The following is a 23,309-nucleotide window of genomic DNA, read 5'->3' as shown; positions in this document are numbered from 1 at the left end:
CCAGAATTACTTGCCATAGGGTCTATTTAGGAGAAATGTCCCTGTTGTCCAGTTTCATAACATAGAGCGGAGACCATAAGCATGTCCCTCTTATGCTTATTTGTTGAGGTCAAAAGTGGGTTTTTTTACCATCATTTCTTTAGGAATGTGTTATTAACACATCCATGCCTCGGTTGTCCCACTGGATCAATATAAGTAGGAAAATGAGCCTATATGTTATTAAAGTCAGGAGTTGTCCTTTATAACACATTTTGCAGATCCAGATCCATAGTGCTGGTATAGCTGATATTAATACCGGGTATATATTTACTGTTATAGCATATATGAATATATATTTTCTGCTACAGCAGACATTTCAATGACATCAGATAATGTATAATTGACTTTGCCTTGAAACGATTACTTACCAGCCAATCACATGACAGAACACACCCCTGTCTGAAGGGTGTGGCCTTTACTGGTCTTCCCTCTGTCTTTTATTGTGTCAAAGCTGTAACACATCATAACATAACATGTTTAATCCCTCTGTCTATGGTGTCAACACTGTAACACATCAACACAACATGTTTAATCCCTCTGTCTATGGTGTCAACACTGTAACACATAATAACATAACATGTACACAACATGTTTAAGCCTATGTCTATGGTGTCAAAGCTGTTACACAACACAACATGTGATGCGAAAAGTTGCGAAAAGATGTGAATTTATTTTCCATTTTTTCCAGGTTTTTGAAAAACTAACATGATATGCCACTATTTTAGCACGGTGACGCAGGGCTTTGCACAAAACAAAGTCTGATTTCTTTGGGTTTGGAAATGCTTTATTTTCTGGTTTTCTCTGCATCATTCACGGCTTCATGTGTAAGTGATAAGTATAAGAAATAAATAAAGAATAATATAAGTCACCTTTTGGGTGAACTACATCTTTAATGGCTATATCTCCCACCGGTTACATGTCTGACTAATGAAGTGTTCAAGCAATCAATCAATCAACCAATCAATACCTGCACTCTGAGTGGAACTCTTGCCCTCCGCTCTCCACCTTTCCGGGGTTGCCGGGGATGGGTTCGCTGTGGGAGGATCTTAGCTTGGCGCACAGCCCTGGGCCGTGATCCAGGTTGGGCGGGGGCATCAGGTGGTTCCCGTTGGGGTCCAGGACACCTCCTCCTCCTCCTCCTCCTCCGCCACAGGCCTCGTCTTCATCCTCTTCAAGTTCCTCCTCCTCCTCCTCTTCGTCCTCCACCCCTTCCAGCGCGCAGTTGGACTCCACCACGATGTCGGGAACGTGGAGCTGGCCGACATCGTGGGACGCCATTTCACTGCAGGACAACTTCTTCATGTGGCTGATGACCGACGTCGCGTTGAACGCTTGCTGTATGAGAGGGAAATGTCATTGTCAACTATGGAATCGTGCATTTCCGTCAGTCAGTGTCAGTGTCAAAATCCCCATACATGCCCATGGTGCCCAGGTCTCGTGGCATCGCGTGACATCATCAGTGATGAAGATCCCTGATGTCATAGTAAATGCGACCTGCTGAAAATTAAGGCCCGGCCCTACCTGGGCCCTCATCACAACCTGTACACTCAAACACTCAGCCCCCGCTGTCAACCTTAGATCTCCATATATGGAGCTGACCTGTTCTGACATTCCATTATGTTGATCTGACCTCACTCTCCATATGTGGCCAGTACAGAATAAATTGCCCACTACTGTAATGTATTACAGTCACTCACCACTGCCCACTACTGTAATGTATTACAGTCACTCACCACTGGCCACTACTGTAATGTATTACAGTCACTCACCACTGGCCACTACTGTAATGTATTACAGTCACTCACCACTGCCCACTACTGTAATGTATTACAGTCACTCACCACTGCCCACTACTGTAATGTATTACAGTCACTCACCACTGGCCACTACTGTAATGTATTACAGTCACTCACCACTGGCCACTACTGTAATGTATTACAGTCACTCACCACTGCCCACTACTGTAATGTATTACAGTCACTCACCACTGGCCACTACTGTAATGTATTACAGTCACTCACCACTGCCCACTACTGTAATGTATTACAGTCACTCACCACTGGCCACTACTGTAATGTATTACAGTCACTCACCACTGGCCACTACTGTAATGTATTACAGTCACTCACCACTGCCCACTACTGTAATGTATTACAGTCACTCACCACTGGCCACTACTGTAATGTATTACAGTCACTCACCACTGGCCACTACTGTAATGTATTACAGTCACTCACCACTGGCCACTACTGTAATGTATTACAGTCACTCACCACTGCCCACTACTGTAATGTATTACAGTCACTCACCACTGGCCACTACTGTAATGTATTACAGTCACTCACCACTGGCCACTACTGTAATGTATTACAGTCACTCACCACTGGCCACTACTGTAATGTATTACAGTCACTCACCACTGGCCACTACTGCAATGTATTACAGTCACTCACCACTGGCCTCTAGTGTAATGTATTACAGTCACTCACCACTGGTCTCTAGTGTAATGTATTACAGTCACTCACCACTGGCCACTACTGTAATGTATTACAGTCACTCACCACTGCCCACTACTGTAATGTATTACAGTCACTCACCACTGGCCACTACTGTAATGTATTACAGTCACTCACCACTGGCCACTACTGTAATGTATTACAGTCACTCACCACTGGCCTCTAGTGTAATGTATTACAGTCACTCACCACTGGCCACTACTGTAATGTATTACAGTCACTCACCACTGCCCACTACTGTAATGTATTACAGTCACTCACCACTGGCCACTACTGTAATGTATTACAGTCACTCACCACTGGCCACTACTGTAATGTATTACAGTCACTCACCACTGGCCACTACTGTAATGTATTACAGTCACTCACCACTGGCCACTACTGTAATGTATTACAGTCACTCACCACTGGCCACTACTGTAATGTATTACAGTCACTCACCACTGCCCACTACTGTAATGTATTACAGTCACTCACCACTGCCCACTACTGTAATGTATTACAGTCACTCACCACTGCCCACTACTGTAATGTTTTACAGTCACTCACCACTGGTCTCTAGTGTAATGTATTACAGTCACTCACCACTGGCCTCTAGTGTAATGTATTACAGTCACTCACCACTGCCCTCTATTGTAATGTATTACAGTCACTCACCACTGCCCACTACTGTAATGTATTACAGTCACTCACCACTGGCCACTACTGTAATGTATTACAGTCACTCACCACTGGCCACTACTGTAATGTATTACAGTCACTCACCACTGGCCACTACTGTAATGTATTACAGTCACTCACCACTGGCCACTACTGTAATGTATTACAGTCACTCACCACTGGCCACTACTGTAATGTATTACAGTCACTCACCACTGCCCACTACTGTAATGTATTACAGTCACTCACCACTGGTCTCTAGTGTAATGTATTACAGTCACTCACCACTGGCCTCTAGTGTAATGTATTACAGTCACTCACCACTGGCCTCTAGTGTAATGTATTACAGTCACTCACCACTGCCCTCTATTGTAATGTATTACAGTCACTCACCACTGGCCACTACTGTAATGTATTACAGTCACTCACCACTGCCCACTACTGTAATGTTTTACAGTCACTCACCACTGGTCTCTAGTGTAATGTATTACAGTCACTCACCACTGGCCTCTAGTGTAATGTATTACAGTCACTCACCACTGCCCTCTACTGTAATGTATTACAGTCACTCACCACTGCCCACTACTGTAATGTATACAGTCTGAGGTTTTAGTCACTCACCATCCATTTGGATTTGGCAAAATTCTTCCGTAACAGTACAGACACCGATTGGTAGATGTCCTGGCTTCTGGCTGTCTTTCCAGTGATCCTGTAGCCAATCAAAAGCAAGGACAGGATGTAACCGATCAGAAGAGAGAGGAAGGACAGGATGCAACCAATCAGGACATTGAACATCCCTTTCCCACTGGATCGTTGTGAAACACCCCCTTAGGCCTGTGACGCACGCACAACGGGCTCTCATGCATGTGCACGTGAGCGTGTGTGTGTACGTGTGTGTGTGTGTGTGTGTGTGTGTGTGTGTGTGTGTGTGTGTGTGTGTGTGTGTGTGTGTTGTGTGTGTGTGTGTGTGTGTGTGTGTGTGTGTGCACTCACCAAGGGTGGGTGAGCGCCTGCTCTGTGGTGAAGCGCTGCATTGGGTTTTTCTGCATCATGTTCTTAATGAAATCTTTAGCTGCAAAAACACGAGAGGTAGCTAAAGTTAGAAACACAAGATAGACCTACAAAAGTATATTTAGCTGTTCTGTTGCCACAAATGTCTGTGTCTCTTCAGGGAGGTGTCCACAAATTACCGCGCCTCTGCAAACTAGTCATACTGAATATATTTTTTTTTGTTGACACTCTCCCAAGCCATTATAGGCTGGAGTGGATGGCTGATGCCATGGCTGCTGTACTCTGTTTGACTGTCTACGAAATAAAATGGACTCCGGAAACATAGCATCATCTGCCTGCGTCGCTCTACTTCTTAATTCTTCAAGTTTAGCGTAGGTGTCTCGGCTCTTTGCACACGAAAAGAACGCTTAAGTTTAAATGCACTACCTGACTCAGAGATATCGTCCCAGTAAGGAGCATGGAAGGCGTAGTCGGCTCGCATGATCTTGTTGAACAGCCGAGTCTCATTTTCCTCAAAGAACGGGGGATATCCACACAACCTGGCAACAACACAATGACAATGACAATGACAGGATGAGTCTCATTCTCCTCAAATAATGGGGGATATCCACACAACCTGGCAACAACACAATGGCGATGACAGGAAGAATCTCATTATCCTCAAAGAAAGGGGGATATCCGCACAACCTGGCAACACAATGACAGATACAGAGGCTAATGTCAATCTAAAACTAGAAAGCAGTTCCCTGCAGAAACTGCGTGGGCTCGCCAAAAGACGCAATGTATATAATGTACAGTAGAAAATGTATTAAAGCTGAAGGAAAAGTTAAAAAAATAATGTATAAAAATGTGTAAAAAGAATAAGCATAAATAACTGCATAAAGCGGAAATAAAGTATGTGGAAGTATGATGCCCAAAAAGTGGCAGAATAAAGTAAGTAAAGTATTACTGTCTACTAATAATTTGTAATGTATGAATAATGCTTTACAATGTATTCTTGATGAATTAAGAAAAGGTAAAAAAGAAAAAGAAAAAAAAGAGTAAATCCAATGGAGTATACATATAAAAGCATTCATGAGCTTAACAGAAATAGCATACTTTTACATGTAAAAAGAAGGTTCAAATAGCATATAGGCCTATCTTTAAAAGCATAAACACAATGATTATTGATAATGGTCTAAGATTTTTCTTTAAATGTAAAAAAATAATAATATTAAGTTCTTTATTAAGTTTTTTCTTTTTAAGTTTAATTTTTTAATTTTTAAATGTTTAAAAAAAATCATTTTTTTTATATATATATTTTTTTAATTAATTTTATTAAAGTATTTTTTTTATAAACGTGCGTGCGTGCGTGCGTGTGTGCGTGCGCTTGCGAGAGCTGTGTAAAGGCCAGCCAATAGGAAGACAGGGTGTGTGTGTGCGTGCGTGCGTGCTCTTGCGAGAGCTGTGTAAAGGCCAGCCAATTGCACAAATAGCAGACCTACAAGCTCACAAGGTATCGCAGAGCAACTCATTGAGATCTTGTAACTTTAATGTCAAGCCCTGTAATTAAGCCCTTATATGTCTCAGCTGTGGAAGTGTAAAAGACTGCCAGCACTATGACTGGGAGTGCCGCGCTATGAACTTGAAGGTCTGCTATTTTACAATGGTCCTGAATGGGGGAAACTATGCCCGAACAAATTTAATGCAAATATTATTTTCGCTGTGAGTGGCCTGAGATATTGAGGTACACCATGTGCGATTGTGGTGTTGGTACGATCGAAAATGTGGTTATAAGAGCGAGTTAAGAATTGTCATCGCGATAATTTCCTCGTAAGAATTGTACAATGAGCAGCTTGACTGTATTTGTGTCACTTAAAAGGCCGTAGTTCACATTCTGTATGTCTCTGTGCTTTGGTGGTCACATTGTGTGAAAGAGGACATGTGTGGCTACAAAATGACCAAAGAACATGCGTTTAAAATGAATATTTTGGCCGGGACGACAATTTGTTTGGTAAATTTTCAAGGAATAAAATTCAGTTCCCACACTCTGATCAAAGAAGCCCCGCACTCTAAGTTGGCACTAATTAGGCGAAACGGCCTGCGATTGAACTGCGATTTCGGAAAAACCATTTAACGTATTAGAATACGGTTTGAACCACGAAAAAGTCCAGAGTGTGAGCTTTCTAAAGTTTAAATCACGTTTCTACGACAAAGTATGCCAGAGTAATGAGGCTGCAAAAGTGAGGTTGATTTAGAGATAAAATCCCATTCATTGTCTATGGGAGGAAGTTAAAAAAGTTAAAAAGTTAAAAAGTATAAAAAGTATAAAACTTTGTGAAAAACAAAATACAAGCACACCTCACTGCAAAGAGCTGAACAGTTTGAAGTTTGAACAACATTTCTAGCATAAAGTATGTGGAACTAGTTAGATGACGAAGGTTGAAATCCAAGGGTAACAATAGTGTGCTCGCTGAGGCGAGCCCACAATTAGATTATGCTTAGCATTTGATTTGATTTGATTTGGCACAATATAAAAACACACGCACACACTCTCACACACACACACACACACACACACACACACACACACACACACACACACACACACACACACACACACACACACACACACACACACACACACACAGAGAAAGTGTTTCTTACAGTATATAGGTGATGACTCCAATGGCCCAGCAGTCTACTGCTTTGCTGTAAGGTTTCTGAGAGAGAACTTCAGGGGCTGTGAGAGAAAACAACAGGGTTTATGGGGTTTCAATTGTAAAGGTATTTATCTTTACTATGACTTTAAATTATTATACTGCAATGGAAATAAGCTGTTGACTTTCTTGCATTTATCATTTGATGGTGGTGTATAATTATGTGTATTTTATGTACATTTAAACATTGTCAATATACATATCAATCAATCGGGAAATGAACGGCACATGAACTATAGGTAAATAACGGAGCACGGACTCACCAACATATCCCGGTGTCCCGCAGGCCGTAGACATCACGCCGTGGTCGGACATTTTGGACAAACCAAAGTCGCTGATCATTATCTTGGCGTTTTCATCTGTGTCGTAGAAGAGCAGGTTCTCTGGCTGAGAGAGAGAGAGAGAGAGAGAGCAAAACAATTTACTAACTCAACTCAAATAACAGCACAATCATCTGTCTGATGTGTCGATCTGGCTGGGATGAGGTATTATTATGTCTATATTAGAATGTGACAACGCTTGAAAAAGAAACCTTGCCAGAAGCCCAGTAGGGGAGGTGCAGAGCCATAGAGTAGGACAGAGTTACGACGTTGAGGGGCCTGGTCACATGGTTCATTTACTCGCACAAGCCCATAGACTCCAATGCATTCCGTAAAACTTCCTGTTGTCCCTTTTCAATAGAAGTCTATTATGTAGAAGAGCCTGGCCCCATGAAGTGAATGGAGTTGTCGTAATTCTGTCTTACTCTATATGACTCTGGGGAGAGGAAGGCTCTCACCCAGCGGTGGCGCTTATATAGGAAATTGCCACCCTTCCCGACTCGCGCAGTGGGACACAAAACGAACAAACAATGATGATCCGTGCAGCGGAGGCGGGGCACACAGGGGCGCGCGGGAACTGGAACGGGAATAACTGAGTCGCGTTTTTTGCGAGTTTGTGCCACCTCTACTAACTGCCGCCCTGGATGCACCGGCGCTGAGGCCACATATTTCTGGCAGAAGCCCTTGACGGGTGATTTCTCCATTCTGCACCCGGGAGTCAGGACAGCGCGCGGGTTGAAATCACCCCTCAACTATATCTGCCAGACATACAGTAGTAGCCCGACTCCTTGAATCCCGCAGCCAAACCCAGCACTCACTTTTAGTGGCACCGAAAGCAGAGAAGCCACGTGTGTGATAAAATTCTTTCTGACAGAAATAGTCTGGTAACTAACTGTGATAACTGCTGTGATAAAAGGATGTATGTAAAGCGATGTATTTCGGACCCTAACCTAAACCTAACCTAGGCTCACAGGGAAGCCACGGGTGAGTCTTAACCGGTGTAGGAGCCAAAGAATGCTTAGCTACAGTATTTTGTCACTTGGTTGGTGATGGGTGTGGGCACCGCATTGACGTCCCGTTATTGGTGGGAGCGTCTGTGGGTGGCCCTTGGTAGGCAACAAATATGGGTGTCTGAACCAGCTCGCCCCTAAGGCTGTTTGAACTTGGAGGCAGGGTGAGCTGGGAGGATACACTTTGTTGACCGCACATATACTTTGTTAGTTTGATTCATTCACGTTTTGTTTGCTCACTGTTTGATTGTTATTTATTAGATTCTTTGCACATATTTATTGCATATATATATATTTATTTATTGTATTGTAATATTTTGTGCACTGAGCTATATAAACGTTTTAAACTTTGAGCTTGATTGGATATGAATCATTTTATCATTGTTTTATTGCGCGTCATTACAGTTTGTTTTAGCTCCCAGGTTTAGCCTGCCGGCATGAGTAATTTATTGGTAAATTATTATCAGCCACAACATTGTCAACAAACCTGTATCTTGTTGGTGTTGGTGTCGGGAAGTTGGCGTTTAGCCTACCTGGTTTCCCACGACGCTTAGACAACGGAACGTGCATTGCAGTGCGCACCACGGCAGTATATGTTGTATTCCTCTATAGTTTGTTTAATCCATTCGTATATCGAGTCCACTCGACTGCACGTTGCACGCTCGCATAGCGGCTTAGCCCAAACAGCTGTTGCACACACACACGCACACACACACGCGCACACACAAACACACACATTCTATTGTTCCCCTATAGGTGAAGCGGCTTTAGCCTATAGCTCCGGTTTTAGGCTATTGTTTATTGTTTTTCCTGTGTATGAACGGGTCGGCCCGCTTTATAATACCCGCTGACCGGGTGGCCCGGGAGTGCCGTCTCTTAATTGAGATATATAGGCACATAAATACCCATCGTTACATGCTGAAGACATAGGGTCTGCATTGATAGCTTAGATTTATCAGGAAGTTTAGAGGGGAGCAATAGCTTTCTTTTAATGACTACATTTACATTCACACACATGCATACTGTTTAGGGCTGTCACTGTGCAACGTATATATGCTGACTTTTGAGTTGGATGAAGGATTTTGTACTTTGATTCATTTAACGCAAATTCGAAATGGAATTAAATTCATCTAGGCCAGGTTCTAATGCCAGTACAAGTGAAACGAAAAGGCAATCAAAGCTCACTGCCAAAGCATTATTACACAAAATGGAACAACTTCAAAAGGAACGAAAAGCTAAGGTTAATAAAATTGATGGTCTTGTAAAAGCAATTACTGACCTTATGCAAAACACTGACAATGCAAAAACAGTTCAATTTAATCTTCACACTGTAGCTGCACTGTACGATGAAGCGAGCTATCTGCATGATTCTGTCATCCCATTACTTCCTCTGGTAGAACAAGAGAGACAAAATACTTGGTTTTCGAACATACACAGACGTAAAGTGGTTTTCATTGAAAATGCAAATAAATGGCTCTCAGACATTAATGGCCCACTTCAAAGTGCAGCTCAGTTACAGGAAGTTAGTCAGTCACACACACCTCATGTTGTACCATTGAATGAAGTAAATAACGATGATGTTATTTGTGTTGCAGAAGGCGATGAGGATGAGGTGGTAGCCTCAGTCGTTGATGACATTGACCCTGATGATAGTATTTCAAATGTTGCAGTTGAAGCATCAAGGGAAAAGAGCATTGCAGGTAGTAAGTGTAGGTCCACTAGTACCACCGCCTCAACTACTGCATCTGCACGTGTAGTGGCAGAAGCAGACTTGGCAGCTCTTCTCGTTCGCCAGAATATGCTCCAGGAGAAACAGGATCTGGAAGAGCAAGAGGCGCAGCTCAGAGAGCAAGAGGCGCAGCTCAGAGAGCAAGAGGCGCAGGTCAGAGAGCAAGCCAGGCAGCTCAAAAGAAAGAAAGAGCAGCTAGAGTTGGAGACTGAGATAGCAGCATCTGCGGCTAAAATAAGTGTCTTGAAGGTTTCTGGCAGCTCTCGAGTGTCTGGTGCTGCAGCCAGTAGGGCAGATGGGATGAATTCTTACATTGAGAAAAGGAAAGAAAGATTTCCGTTGTTGGATGTTGATGCTGAGACCTTTGTGCCTGTGTCAGGGAGGCATCCATCTCATCATGCTTCAATACGTGAACCACAGTCACGTTCCCATTTGCTTGACGCTAGGCCTAAGCAGCCAGTATCGCGTCCACCTTTATTGGATTCTCGACCTAATGTGAAGAACATGGGGCTGCAGTCTCACGCTGCAGTATACCAGCCTCAGCCAAGGCCAGAGACGGTTAGGGTGCAACAAAGTGGAGGGTATAACCCTCAAGTACATCCCCAGCTGCAGCTGCAGTCACACCATTCTGCACCTTTATCGCAAGGCAGCGCCAATCATGGTCAGCTGATCTCTGTTTTGGAGAAACAAAACGAGATAACCTCTTTGCTGGCTGAACAGCAGTCGTTGTTCTTTCTCCCACGCCGTGACATTCAAGCCTTTGACGGTGATCCTTTGGAATACCAAACATTTATGAGAGCCTTTGAGCATTGCATTGAGGAGAAGACTCGCAGCGCCAAGGATTGTTTGTACTTTCTCGAGCAGTATACCAAAGGGAAGCCCAGAGACATGGTTCGGAGCTGTCATCATATGTCTTCCGAAAATGGCTATGCCAAGGCCAAATCCTTATTACAAGAACACTTTGGCAACTCATTGAAGATCACCTCGGCATACATGGACAAGGTCTTCTTGTGGCCAGCGCTAAAGTCTGAGGACGCGAACACGCTTCAATCTTACAGCTTCTTGCTGCGGTCCTGCTTCAATGCTCTGGGAGAGTTTGAATCCACATATGAGCTGGATGTTCCTGCTAACATGCAGACTGTTATCAGGAAGTTACCCTATAAGCTAAGGGATAAGTGGAGAGATGTTGCTTGCAGTTTGCAGGAGACGAACCACCGCAGAGCCACCTTTCGCGACATCGTTGAATTCATCGAATGGCAGGTGAAGATTGCAAGCGACCCCCTGTTTGGAGACTTACAGGATTCTTCCCCGGCAGTATCGAGAACTACTAAACCCCAGTCCTTTTCTAAACCCAGGAGAAGTAGCTTTGCGACCACTGTCGCTACAGTTGAAGGGGACAAGGACACTGGATGGAATAGAGAGAGGAGCTCACCTGGAGTTTGCTTGCTTTGTGGAGCAGGTCACACCTTGGACCTGTGTTCCTTATTGGAAAGGAAGACACACATCGATAAGATGTCCTTCTTGAAAGAGAAAGGGGTGTGTTTTGGCTGCATGTGCACTGGGCACCAAAGCAAACAATGTCGCAAACGCCTGGTGTGCAAGGTGTGCGGTATGAAACATCCCAGCATGCTGCATATCTATTCCAAAGACTGGGAAGGTCCTATGCAGGCCAAAGGCGAAAAGAGAACAGCAGATGAAAGTGCTCTGATCTCAGTTCAGTCCAGCGGTCTTACTGGGGCCGGAGATGGTGAGTGCACACTTGCTATACTTCCGGTTCGAGTGAAGTCTAGGAAGGGTCATAAAACAGTGGTCACTTATGCTTTCCTTGATCCTGGAAGCTCGGCTACTTTCTGTACAGAAGGGCTAATGAAACGGCTGAACCTCTCAGGACGAAGGTCGGATATCCTCCTACGGACAATGGGTCAGGAGAAGGTGGTGGGCAGTCACATTGTGATGGACTGGGAGGTAGCTGGGCTGGACACAGACTGTTTCTGTGAGCTACCTGAAATATTCACGCAGAAGTGCATGCCTGTCCACCAAGGCAACATTCCTAGGCAGGAAGATCTGCGGAACTGGCCGCACCTTGCGCACATAAACATCACAGCAATCGACTCAGGAGTGGATCTTCTTATTGGCACCAACGTCCCCAAGGCTCTAGAGCCATGGGAGGTGGTCAGAAGTGAGTATGGTGGTCCTTACGCCATTCGAACCATGTTGGGTTGGACTGTGAATGGTCCTCTTAGGGGCGACTGCCCTACTGATACCACTTACACGAGCCATGACGTAACCGTCAATCGGATTACAGTTGCAAGACTAGACCAGCTGTGGGAGCAGCAGATGAAGGCAGACTTCCCTGAATGTGTTCAGGAGGAACAGCTTGGAATGTCTAGGGAAGACTTGAACTTCATGGAGTCTGTCAATGGCTCTGTACAGTTAGTTGATGGTCATTACCACATTGGCCTACCCTTGAGACAAGATAATGTCAGAATGCCGAACAACAGGAAGGTTGCTGAGCAGCGTACCCTGGCTCTCAAAAGGAGATTTGACAACGACGGTTCGTTCCATACGGACTACACCAACTTTATGAACGAGATCATCGCCAGTGGTTATGCTGAGCAGGTGCCAACTGAGGATCTGGGTCGTTCTGATGGCAAGGTGTGGTACATACCACACCATGGTGTATACCACCCACAAAAGAAAAAGCTGAGGGTCGTATTTGACTGCGCAGCTACGTTCCGAGGAACCTCTTTGAATGCACAACTTCTTCAAGGCCCGGATCTGACAAGCTCACTGGTTGGTGTCATGAGCAGGTTCCGAAAAGAGCCAGTTGTTCTTATGGCTGATATCGCAGCCATGTTCCATCAGGTCAAAGTACCAAGGTCAGACTCTGACCTATTGAGGTTCCTTTGGTGGCCGAATGGTGACCACAGCCAGGAGTTGGTGGAGCATAGGATGTTGGCACATCTGTTTGGAGCAACATCTTCTCCAAGCTGTGCAAACTTTGCATTAAGGAAATGTGCAGAGGATAACCGGGACCAGTTCGGTTCAGAGGTTGCGGACACAGTTCTGCATCATTTCTATGTGGACGACTGTCTTGTGTCTATTGGCACCGAAGAGGAGGCAGTGTCACTATATCACCAACTTCGTGCTCTGTGTGCTAAAGGAGGCTTTCAGCTAACAAAGTGGATTAGCAACAGACGCGCTGTGCTTGCTGCCATACCTCCACAGGAAAGAGCGGTGGATGTCAAGGATCTTGACTTGGACAATGACAATTTGCCTGTGGAAAGGGCTCTGGGCGTACACTGGTGTGTCCAGTCGGATGCTTTCAAGTTCAAGATCACACTCAAGGACAAACCTCTGACGAGGAGAGGGATCTTGTCCACCGTTAGCTCCATATACGATCCGTTGGGGTTTCTTGCACCTGTGGTGCTGAGCGCCAAGAAGCTACTTCAACGCCTGTGCAGGGATCAGCTGGGCTGGGATGATGTTTTGCCAGTAAGCACTGTCCGGGAGTGGACAGTCTGGCTGGAGGAGCTTCATCTCATCGAAGAGTTTCGCATGTGCAGGTGCTTGAAACCTCCCAAGTTTGGAGAGGTCACTTCCGCTCAATTGCATCACTTTGCGGACGCTAGCGAGGATGGGTATGGCACGGTCACATACCTGTTGCTGAATAACATCCACAAGAAAGCCCACTGTGCATTTGTAATGGGTAAGGCACGAGTTGCCCCATTGAAATCCATCACCATCCCTCGCATGGAGTTAACAGCGGCAGTGGTGGCAAGCAGGATGGATAAGCTCTGGAAAAGGGAGTTGCGAATGCCACTACTGGAGTCAGTGTTCTGGACGGATAGTACCTCCGTACTGAAATACATCAGGAATGAAACATCAAGGTTCAAGACATTTGTGGCAAATCGTGTCTCCGAGATACTTTCAATGTCCAGTCCTTCTCAGTGGAGATACGTTGACACGTTGAGTAATCCAGCGGACTTGGCTTCCAGAGGGACCAGAGTGGAATCCTTCCTGAAGTCTGACGTTTGGGTGTCAGGACCCAAGTTCCTTATTGAACCCGAAACGGAGTGGCCGGCACAGCCTGATCTTGCTGGAAAGGTCTCTCTAGAGGATCCTGAAGTTAAGATGGTGGCCTCTGTGAATGCGATCCAAGCTGATGAGCAGGCAGACTTGGTCACGCAGTTCATTATCCACTTCTCGTCTTGGTTCCGCCTGAGAAAGATGGTTGGTTGGGTTCTCAGGTTTAGGAAACTGTTGTTGGATTTGGCTCAGAAGAGGAGGCTTCTTGTCCAGTCTGGTCTGGAGGATGAGAAGGTGCACGAGGAGATGCAGACCATCAGAGCTCAAGCCGCCAAGGGTCCTCTTTCAGTTGAAGAGCTTGACAAAGCAGAAACTGCAATTGTCTGCTTTTGTCAAGGGAAAAGGTTCTCAGAGGAGATAGGTAGCTTGCAGAAAGGGGAAGGTGTGAAGAAGACCAGTCATCTCTACAGGCTTGACCCCATTCTGGAAGGTGGCATTCTGAGAGTAGGGGGTAGGCTTGGTAGAGCAGCTATGCCAGAGGAGGCAAGACATCCTGCTATCTTGACCAAGGACCTTCACGTTTCCGACCTTCTACTACGTCACGTTCATCAAGAGACAGGGCATGGTGGACGTAACCACATGCTGTCGAATCTGCGCCAGAGATATTGGATCCCTGGAGCCAGCATTGCCATAAGGAAGACTCTGTCCAAGTGTGTCGTCTGTCGTAGACTGCATGCAGTACCAGGACATCAACGTATGGCAGATCTCCCTCTTGACAGGGTTTCACCTGACGAGCCGCCATTCACTCGATCTGGAGTGGATTACTTTGGGCCTTTCGAAGTTAGGCGAGGAAGATGTACAGTAAAAAGGTACGGGGTCATCTTCACTTGTCTGGCTGTAAGAGCTGTGCATCTTGAGGTAGCAGCGTCTCTTGACACTGACTCCTTTATCAACGCTCTTAGACGCTTCGTGGCAAGGCGTGGTCAGGCGTTGGAGTTGCGTTCAGACAACGGTACAAACTTTGTCGGAGGTGAACGTGAGTTGAGGGAGTCAATTGGAAGGTGGAACCAGGCTCAGATCAGTGACGTGCTCCTGCAGAAGGGAATCAAGTGGGTTTTCAATCCCCCCTATGGGTCCCATCATGGCGGAGTGTGGGAGCGCTTGATAAGATCCATACGGAAGGTGCTGAATTCCATCTTGCAGACCCAGAATCTTGATGATGAAGGCCTCCATACGGTCCTTTGTGAAGCTGAGGCTATTGTGAACAGCCGACCAATAACTAAAGCTTCCACTGATCCTAATGACTTGGAAGCATTGACGCCCAACCATCTTCTGCTTCTTAGGTCTAAGCCCTCACTACCACCAGGGGTATTCGTCAAGCAAGACCTCTATGTGCGTCGCCGTTGGAGACAGGTACAATACATGTCTGACCTGTTTTGGAAGCGATGGGTGAAGGAGTACCTCCCACAGCTTCAAGAGCGCCAGAAGTGGCAGAGCGTCCAGCGGAACTTTGTTCCTGGAGATCTGGTCATCGTGGTGGATGAATCTGCACCTCGCAACACATGGTTGACAGGAAAAGTTGTGCAGGCAATTCCAGATAAGAAGGGTCTGGTGCGACAGATTCGCGTGAAGACGAAGACCAGCTGCCTGGACAGGCCCATTACTAAAGTCTGTCTTCTTCAAGAAGCAGAGGAGCCATGAAGTCTTACTCGGGGCGCTCATGCTCCGAACCCTCTCTTTATCTCTATTTTTTGCAGATGGAGAGTTTATAGAGGAATGGAGATCCTATCGATGGAGAGAATTGATGCACTATTCTGAATTAATTTGCATTGACTTTATAATTTGGAAGTATTGTAACTTTGCTAAGGCTAATTAAGGGCTCCTACATAATTAATAATAGTTAATTAATGCAAGGCTTAATTAGGGGCCGGAATGTAGGAGCCAAAGAATGCTTAGCTACAGTATTTTGTCACTTGGTTGGTGATGGGTGTGGGCACCGCATTGACGTCCCGTTATTGGTGGGAGCGTCTGTGGGTGGCCCTTGGTAGGCAACAAATATGGGTGTCTGAACCAGCTCGCCCCTAAGGCTGTTTGAACTTGGAGGCAGGGTGAGCTGGGAGGATACACTTTGTTGACCGCACATATACTTTGTTAGTTTGATTCATTCACGTTTTGTTTGCTCACTGTTTGATTGTTATTTATTAGATTCTTTGCACATATTTATTGCATATATATATATTTATTTATTGTATTGTAATATTTTGTGCACTGAGCTATATAAACGTTTTAAACTTTGAGCTTGATTGGATATGAATCATTTTATCATTGTTTTATTGCGCGTCATTACAGTTTGTTTTAGCTCCCAGGTTTAGCCTGCCGGCATGAGTAATTTATTGGTAAATTATTATCAGCCACAACAACCGGCCTTGTATGTCGGACTCCGTTGCGGTCTAAAACCTTACTTAAAAGGTTGTTTGCGGGCCCAGGCAGTGGCGTAACTGTCTGGGCACCCGACTGGTAATCCAGTCGCAGTGTGCCGCGGGTTCGACTCCCGAGCCCGACACGGCCTTTACTGCATGTCTTCCCCCATCTCTCTCCCGTTTCCTGTCAGCCTACTGTCTGTCCCTTCAAAAAACCAATAAAAGGCGTAAGCCGCAAAAAAAAAAAAAAAAAAAAAAAAAAAAAAAGTTGTTTGCGGTTGGCACAAAAACAGTGCCACAAACAGGATTCGATAACAGGAGGTGTGGGTTGTGAGTCTAATGATTATGGAGGCACGCCACTGAGGCTGATGCGTGGGCGTTCGTTCTGTATTAGAATATGACAACACCCAACTCCTGAAAAAAGAAAGACCCGCTAGTATACGCGCATATATAGTTGAGGGGTGATTTCACCATTCTGCGTGCGCACGTGTGTGTGTGTGTGTGTGTGTGTGTGTGTGTGTGCGTGCGTGCGTGTTTGCGTGCGTGCACGTGCATACCTTCAAATCTCTGTGCACGATGCTGTTCTCATGCAGGTAACTGACAGCCTGTAGGACCTGGAGGATGACAGTAATATGATAATATATGATATATACTGTATGATAATATATAATAATTTTAATGATATGACAATAATGATAATCATGCAGGTAAACAGCCTTTAGTACCTGGAGGATGACAGAACTGGCGTCTTTCTCTGTGTAAACCCCTCTTTCCAGGATGCGGTCAAACAGCTCCCCTCCGGAGACCCTGTGCAGGCACACACATGCACACACACACACACACACACACACTGAGCTGCGGGCCGACTGCTTCTCTGTTCAGAAAGACCAAACGACTTCAATGGGTCGCCATTAGGGGTGCACGATTATGAAATTATGACCGATATCCGATCTCCGATTAATTGCAGGGTCAAAGCTTCAAGCTCAAACCACACCGATGGGTCGAGACTCGAGACTCAACTAAACGGTTTTAGTGTTCGACCCAGCGGTGTGACATTATGTCCTGTTGCACGTCGGCGCATGGTGGCGCATGTCGACGCAATTCGATCCAAGAGATTCAACTGGTTCAATTCAATGGTTTCTTGCAACAACATGCGTCTACTCGCTTGGTTTAAAGGAGTTGCATAGCTTTCCAGTGTAGTGTGTTAGGGTTAACCCTTACAGTTCCATCACCAGGTAGTAGTGTGTCCGGCTCTCATAGAAATCCTCCAACTTCACCACGTTCTCATGTTTGATCCTGAGAGAGAGGGAAGGGGGGGGGGAGATAGAGGCAGACATATTAAAGAGTGTTTTTATATTCGTGATGATATTGATGATATTATATCAATATCACACAGTGTGTGTGTGTGTGTGTGTGTGTGTGTGTGTGTGTGTGTGCGTGTGTGTGTGTGTGTGTGTGTGTGTGTGTGTGTGTGTGTGTGTGTGTGTGTGTGTGTGTGTGTGTGTGTGTGTGTGCGTGCGTGCGTGTACCTGCGCAGCACTTTGATCTCATTCTCCAGGTTGGAGAGCATCAGGTATTTTTTCCGAAGACACTTCAAGGCGTAAAGATTCCCTGTGCTCTTCTCTCTGACCATGTACACGTCTGAGAAGGATCCTCTGTACATGCACACGCACACACACACGCACATGCACACACACACACACACACACACACACACACACACACACACACACACACACACACACACACACACACACACACACACACACACACACACAGACACACAATCTGTTAACACATTAATTGTGAAGGATAATTTGCGTGACTGTAAAGACCGATGGAGTGCGGAGGAGCCTTCATTCATTTGAACATTGCGAGAGGCAGAATAGAATAGAATAGTCCCCACTCCTTGCTTTGGGGAGTTTTTTGTCACATTATGTAGGCTACTGTATATGTGTATACATATAGGTGAAATTCGTCCTCTGCATTTTCTCTATAGGTCGTTCTCAGACGAGCCTTCCATCGTCATTTTACCCACCCTATAACAATTAGGAGCAGTGAGCAGCCATTGGATTCTACGGTGCTCGGGGAGCAATTAGGGGTTGAGAGTTTTGCTCAGGGACACACATCGACACATTGCTGACCTGGCCTGGAATCGTACCTGGGACAACCAGGGACTCTGGCTCCCCAGGTGGGCTCACTAACCACTGAGCTATGGCCGCCCAGCATGCAACAGTCTGGCCACACGGGACTATAGACTGAAGCCAAGTAGTCAACATGATGCGATGCTTTACCGCGACTCGCTGATAGGCTCCTGCATGCCTCTATGGGCCTCATGGCTACAGAAACAGGAGATAGGCTCCTGCAGATAATCCTATCAGAAACTAGGGCTAGGATGTTCTCTCTGTCTCTAGCACACACACACACACACACACACACACACACACACACACACACACACACACACACACACGCGCGCGCGCGCGTGCGCACTGACTGACTCATTCACAGTCTCTACTTTAAGCATCTTGGAGAGAAGCTAACGAGCAGTGGCGTAAGAAGTGGTATGTTTGGTAAAATGTACATAAAGTATTTTTATACATTTGATTTAGGAGTAGGCCTATGTACGTTTGGTAAAATTTACACTGATAGGTAATTTTGTATATTTCATGGGTGAATGGTCCTTTGACCTTTTGACCTTTTAATCTGGTTGCCCTGTGTAGTGACTTCACGCTGTCTTATGGCGTTTAGTTAGTAAGAATTATTATTGCACTGTCTGTCTAGAACCCTGCATGTAACTAACCTTGAAGGCCATGCAGGCATTCTCTTATCAGCTCGCCGAGACTGCATGCCATAGACAATTTATCCTTTAAAGCCGAGTGCCAACCTCCGGTTTAGGGTCTGTGTTTTTCCATCCAGTGATTGAATTATGAACTACAGGTCTTTCCCAAAACTACATATCCCTTTACATTGAGTAAGATGTTCCTCGGTCTTGCCATGTCTACTTTGTACCATTCTCCATTTTGTACTGAAAGAGTATAAGTACTGTCTCTCATTTTGAGACTGCAGAGAGAAACCATTTACCCACCAGACCCTTTGGGGTCTGGGTGTATTTGATCGTAAATGATGCTGTTTGTGGATCCTTGTTCTGTCTCTCTGAATCAATATATAAAAATGACTAAAACCTCACTCTGAATTGGACGTCTCTCCTTGGGTGGACTCAGGTAACATTTCGGTATTTATAAGGTCATTCTCCTAAAGTAACAGTGTTTATATTGGCTATTTACTTAAAGTATCCTGGTAAAAGCTAAAGTTAAGTATATGTTGTAATTGGATTACTCCTAAAAGTATTTCCAGAGCTCCGGTGTTCGGGAGCGTTCCCAGTATCATAGCTCTGCTGTCGAAGCTATTTATAGTAACTAAATTCATACAGTCCTTTCATAGTTGTTTTAAAGTATTTTAGCGATAAAATACCCATCATACACAAAGTATTTTTATACATTGCATTAACACTTGAGTGTCTGTGAGATATTTCTGACCCATTTTACGATTTTGAAGTTGATTATCTTTGCCCGTTTAAAACATTTTCTAAATATTAATGTAGGCATACTCATACCATCTCTGCCTGTTCGTTTTGGGTCTGTCACCCTTTCTTCCCCCATGGGAGTGAACTTAGTTCACACCTCCAGACAGCCCATTGTTCAAGTATTCAATATTTAAAAGACAATGGCTCTACCCCGCTGGGGGGGAGAAGGTGTCAATGCGTCTAGAGCTCAAAGGGGGATCAATAAGTAGCCGATAACTTTGCAGGGAAAAAAGGTATTTTTGACCTGAAGTCAGCTTGTGTGGTAGCTGGCCTTACTAATACAGTAATGCGAGCTAGTGTTAAAAAGTATGGTACGTTTTGTAAAAGTACATGAGTATGTTTTATACATTTCATACATTTGATAACTTGTGAAACAGCTGCATAACGAGTACTTTCAACTTTTGGTGCTTTAACTACATTTTGATAACTAATACTGTAAAAAAAAACAATCGTTACATTTTTATCCCACGATTTTGTAACCCAGTTTTCTTTTCACCCAGTGCCAATTATCTAATGTAATCCTGGGCGCTACACTTCCTCTGCCAACCTGGGGGGGCAGCGGACTGACCTCATGCCTCCTTCTATGCATGAGGAGTCCAAGCTGCTTCTTTTCACCTGACAGAGAGGAATTTCCCCGGCCGGACGTAGCGCGTGGAAGGGACACGTTATTCCGACCAGTTCCTTTCCCCTCCATCAGGCGCCCCAGCTGGCCAGGGGGAGGTAGTTTTAGAGACCAGGATTACGGCATGTTTTTGTGAGGGTATCTACCCTAGGGGACACGGGGGGAACATGCAAACTCCACACAGAAAGGCCCTCGCCTCGGGTACATTTTGAATACCGGACGTTCACTTGTAACCGAGTATTTTTTTACATTACAGTATTGATATTTTTACTCATAATTAACTTGGGTGAATGTACTTTGCACCACTGCTAACGAGCTAACGAGCTAATGGGCTAATGGGCTAATGAGGCAGACAGAGGTTCAGACGGCGACTGTTTGATCTGGACACCTAAGTAATAATTAATTTACAAAAAAGAGGTTTCTGCCCAACAGTGATGTTATATGCGACTTTAGGAGAGAAACCGCACACACGTACGCACGCACACACACACACACACACACACACACACACACACACACACACACGCAGGTTCATTGACAGAATCAGGCCCATGCAGGCTGCACCGAGTTGACTAATCTGCGTGCGACTCTGCGACGGTATAAGGGATTAACCTGAACAGATAAACTGGCTGTTCTAATCCAGTAATAGCTCCTCTGGACATTTTAAGACTTAACCCTATAGAACACTAAACACAATTAAATTTTTGTAATTTTCACAATGTTGCTGATGTCTAAGGTGGGTGGCTCTTTCAGTATAACTTCATGATGCTCAGTGACATCATATAGAAGGTATAGGTTTGTTTCCCTGCCCACATCCCTGTTTTTTTTCTACAGGCAGGTGTTCGGGTGAATTTCACTTGAGTTTAGTGATAGAGTGATCCCATACACCTGATCCACAATGGTCTTTTTTTTCTTCTTTTTCTTTGTCAGGTGAAACCTGACTAATGAAAGCTCATGAAATGTAGATGACCTATAGTCATTTAGAGGACCTATTAGTCATACTGACAACCTAGCCTGATTGGTTGCCTCGTCTGCCTCCTCTGGACAGCAAGCAACGGCATGCCAATGTCGTCCAGGCACACACACACACACAACACACACACACACACCTCTTATCTGGCCAATGGGACAGCAACCATTGCCAAACCTTAATATGCATATACATACACTCGACACTCGCAGTGTATAACAGAGGGAGCCCTGCATGCGATCTGCAAGAATCACTCACAACATGTTTTATACCGGCGTCGGGTCCGTTGCGACGAGTCGACAGTTTGAAACCGTCTTCCAGTGACATCAACATTATAGGCAGATTTTTTTTTAAACAAGATTTCTTTACAACAATATTTAGATTTTCATTATCGTGAGAACGATGGCTTCCATTTTTGCATTGCAACTTTTCAGGACTAGAAAGCCTGCAGTTTTTATTAGCTTGTATTCCCCATCGATGATGTCACTGGAAGACGGTTTCTGAACTGCCCACAGCCCTCCTATGAGACATAGACCGAGTAGAAAAAGATTGCACCATCTTTTCATGATTATTAGTGAGGACCTATTATATGAACATAGATTGAAACGTGGTGAAGTGGTTAAGCCATTAACGTTGGTCCGGCTGCATGATTTCGTTTTGTCCAACGCGATTACGTGCCTGACATGCGGATAACAATAATAATAATAATAATATGGGAGGAAAACAAAGACAAAAAGGGGGACAACGGAGACAGCGCCTGTTTCACCTGACACATTTTTACGATGTAATCATTTCTTGGTTTTTTTTACCGGACCATGTCCCAAAGGAGACATGTGGCGGACCAAAGGAGAAGTTCCCAAATCCATAACATTTTCTCTTGTTGCTACAGTATTTTTTATATCATATTCATATTTGATATGATATATTTGAACTGGTGCCCCCCCCCCCAAAAAAATAGTCACACAGAAAAGTCCTATATCTGATTGCATTAAACGACATTAAACAACATTAAACTGACTTTGCCACTCGATTTATATTTATTTATGCATGTGCGACTCACTTTATGCATGTGCATACCCTCTATTGACGTCCATGAGTTGGATTTGTTCCTAACCCACAGATTGAGTCCCTGTATTTATGACCCTGGCCTTGACCCCCCCCCTTCCCCCCTTACTCCTTAGTCTCCTGACCCACAGGTGGAGCCCTTGACTGTACTTACGAGCCCATCTTGGCCTTGAAGTCGAACACCTCTTTGATGTTGCGGGTGTTCTTCTTCCAACTGCAGCTGATCTCCTTACGCCCCATCCTGGAGGTCGCCGTGGCCTCCTGAAGTGAAACAACACAAAAACATTTACATCTCTGGGTCAAAAGCAAGTAAGCTTGCTGAGCCATGCATGCATGAGGCCCATGGGGCAGGAACCTATCTCCTGTTTCTGTAGCCATGAGGCCCAGGAGCCTATCTCCTGTTTCTGTAGTGTGAGACCCATAGGGGCAGGAGCCTTTTTCTGTAGCCATGAGGCCCATAAGGGGCAGGAGCCTATCTCCTGTTTCTGTAGCCAATAGCCATGAGACCCATAGGGGCAGGAGCCTATCTCTGTTTCTGTAGCCATGAGGCCCATATGGGCAGGAGCCTATCTCCTGTTTCTGTAGCCATGAGACCCATAGGGGCAGGAGCCTATCTCCTGTTTCTGTAGCGTG

At 45.1% G+C, this 23,309-nt stretch overlaps 1 protein-coding gene across 1 annotated transcript; it reads right to left on the bottom strand.

Moving 5' to 3' along the window:
* Nucleotides 1–999: 999 nt before the first annotated feature.
* On the bottom strand, nucleotides 1,000–22,916 carry LOC310862968 (calcium/calmodulin-dependent protein kinase type 1D-like; the record flags this gene model as incomplete). Its single annotated transcript, XM_083771090.1, has 11 exons — nucleotides 1,000–1,374; nucleotides 3,837–3,924; nucleotides 4,209–4,287; nucleotides 4,653–4,765; nucleotides 6,873–6,948; nucleotides 7,189–7,312; nucleotides 16,991–17,047; nucleotides 17,159–17,240; nucleotides 17,655–17,729; nucleotides 17,963–18,088; nucleotides 22,831–22,916. The coding sequence occupies 11 exons, from the start codon at nucleotides 22,914–22,916 to the stop codon at nucleotides 1,000–1,002; spliced, it is 1,281 nt and encodes a 426-aa protein (XP_083627216.1).
* Nucleotides 22,917–23,309: the final 393 nt, after the last annotated feature.

This window comes from Protomyctophum parallelum (assembly GCF_964188405.1).
Source record: "Protomyctophum parallelum genome assembly, chromosome: 8".
Lineage (NCBI taxonomy): Eukaryota > Metazoa > Chordata > Actinopteri > Myctophiformes > Myctophidae > Protomyctophum > Protomyctophum parallelum.
The sequence above is the reverse complement of the archived record's forward strand: the minus strand, read 5'-3'. Positions and strand labels throughout refer to the sequence as shown.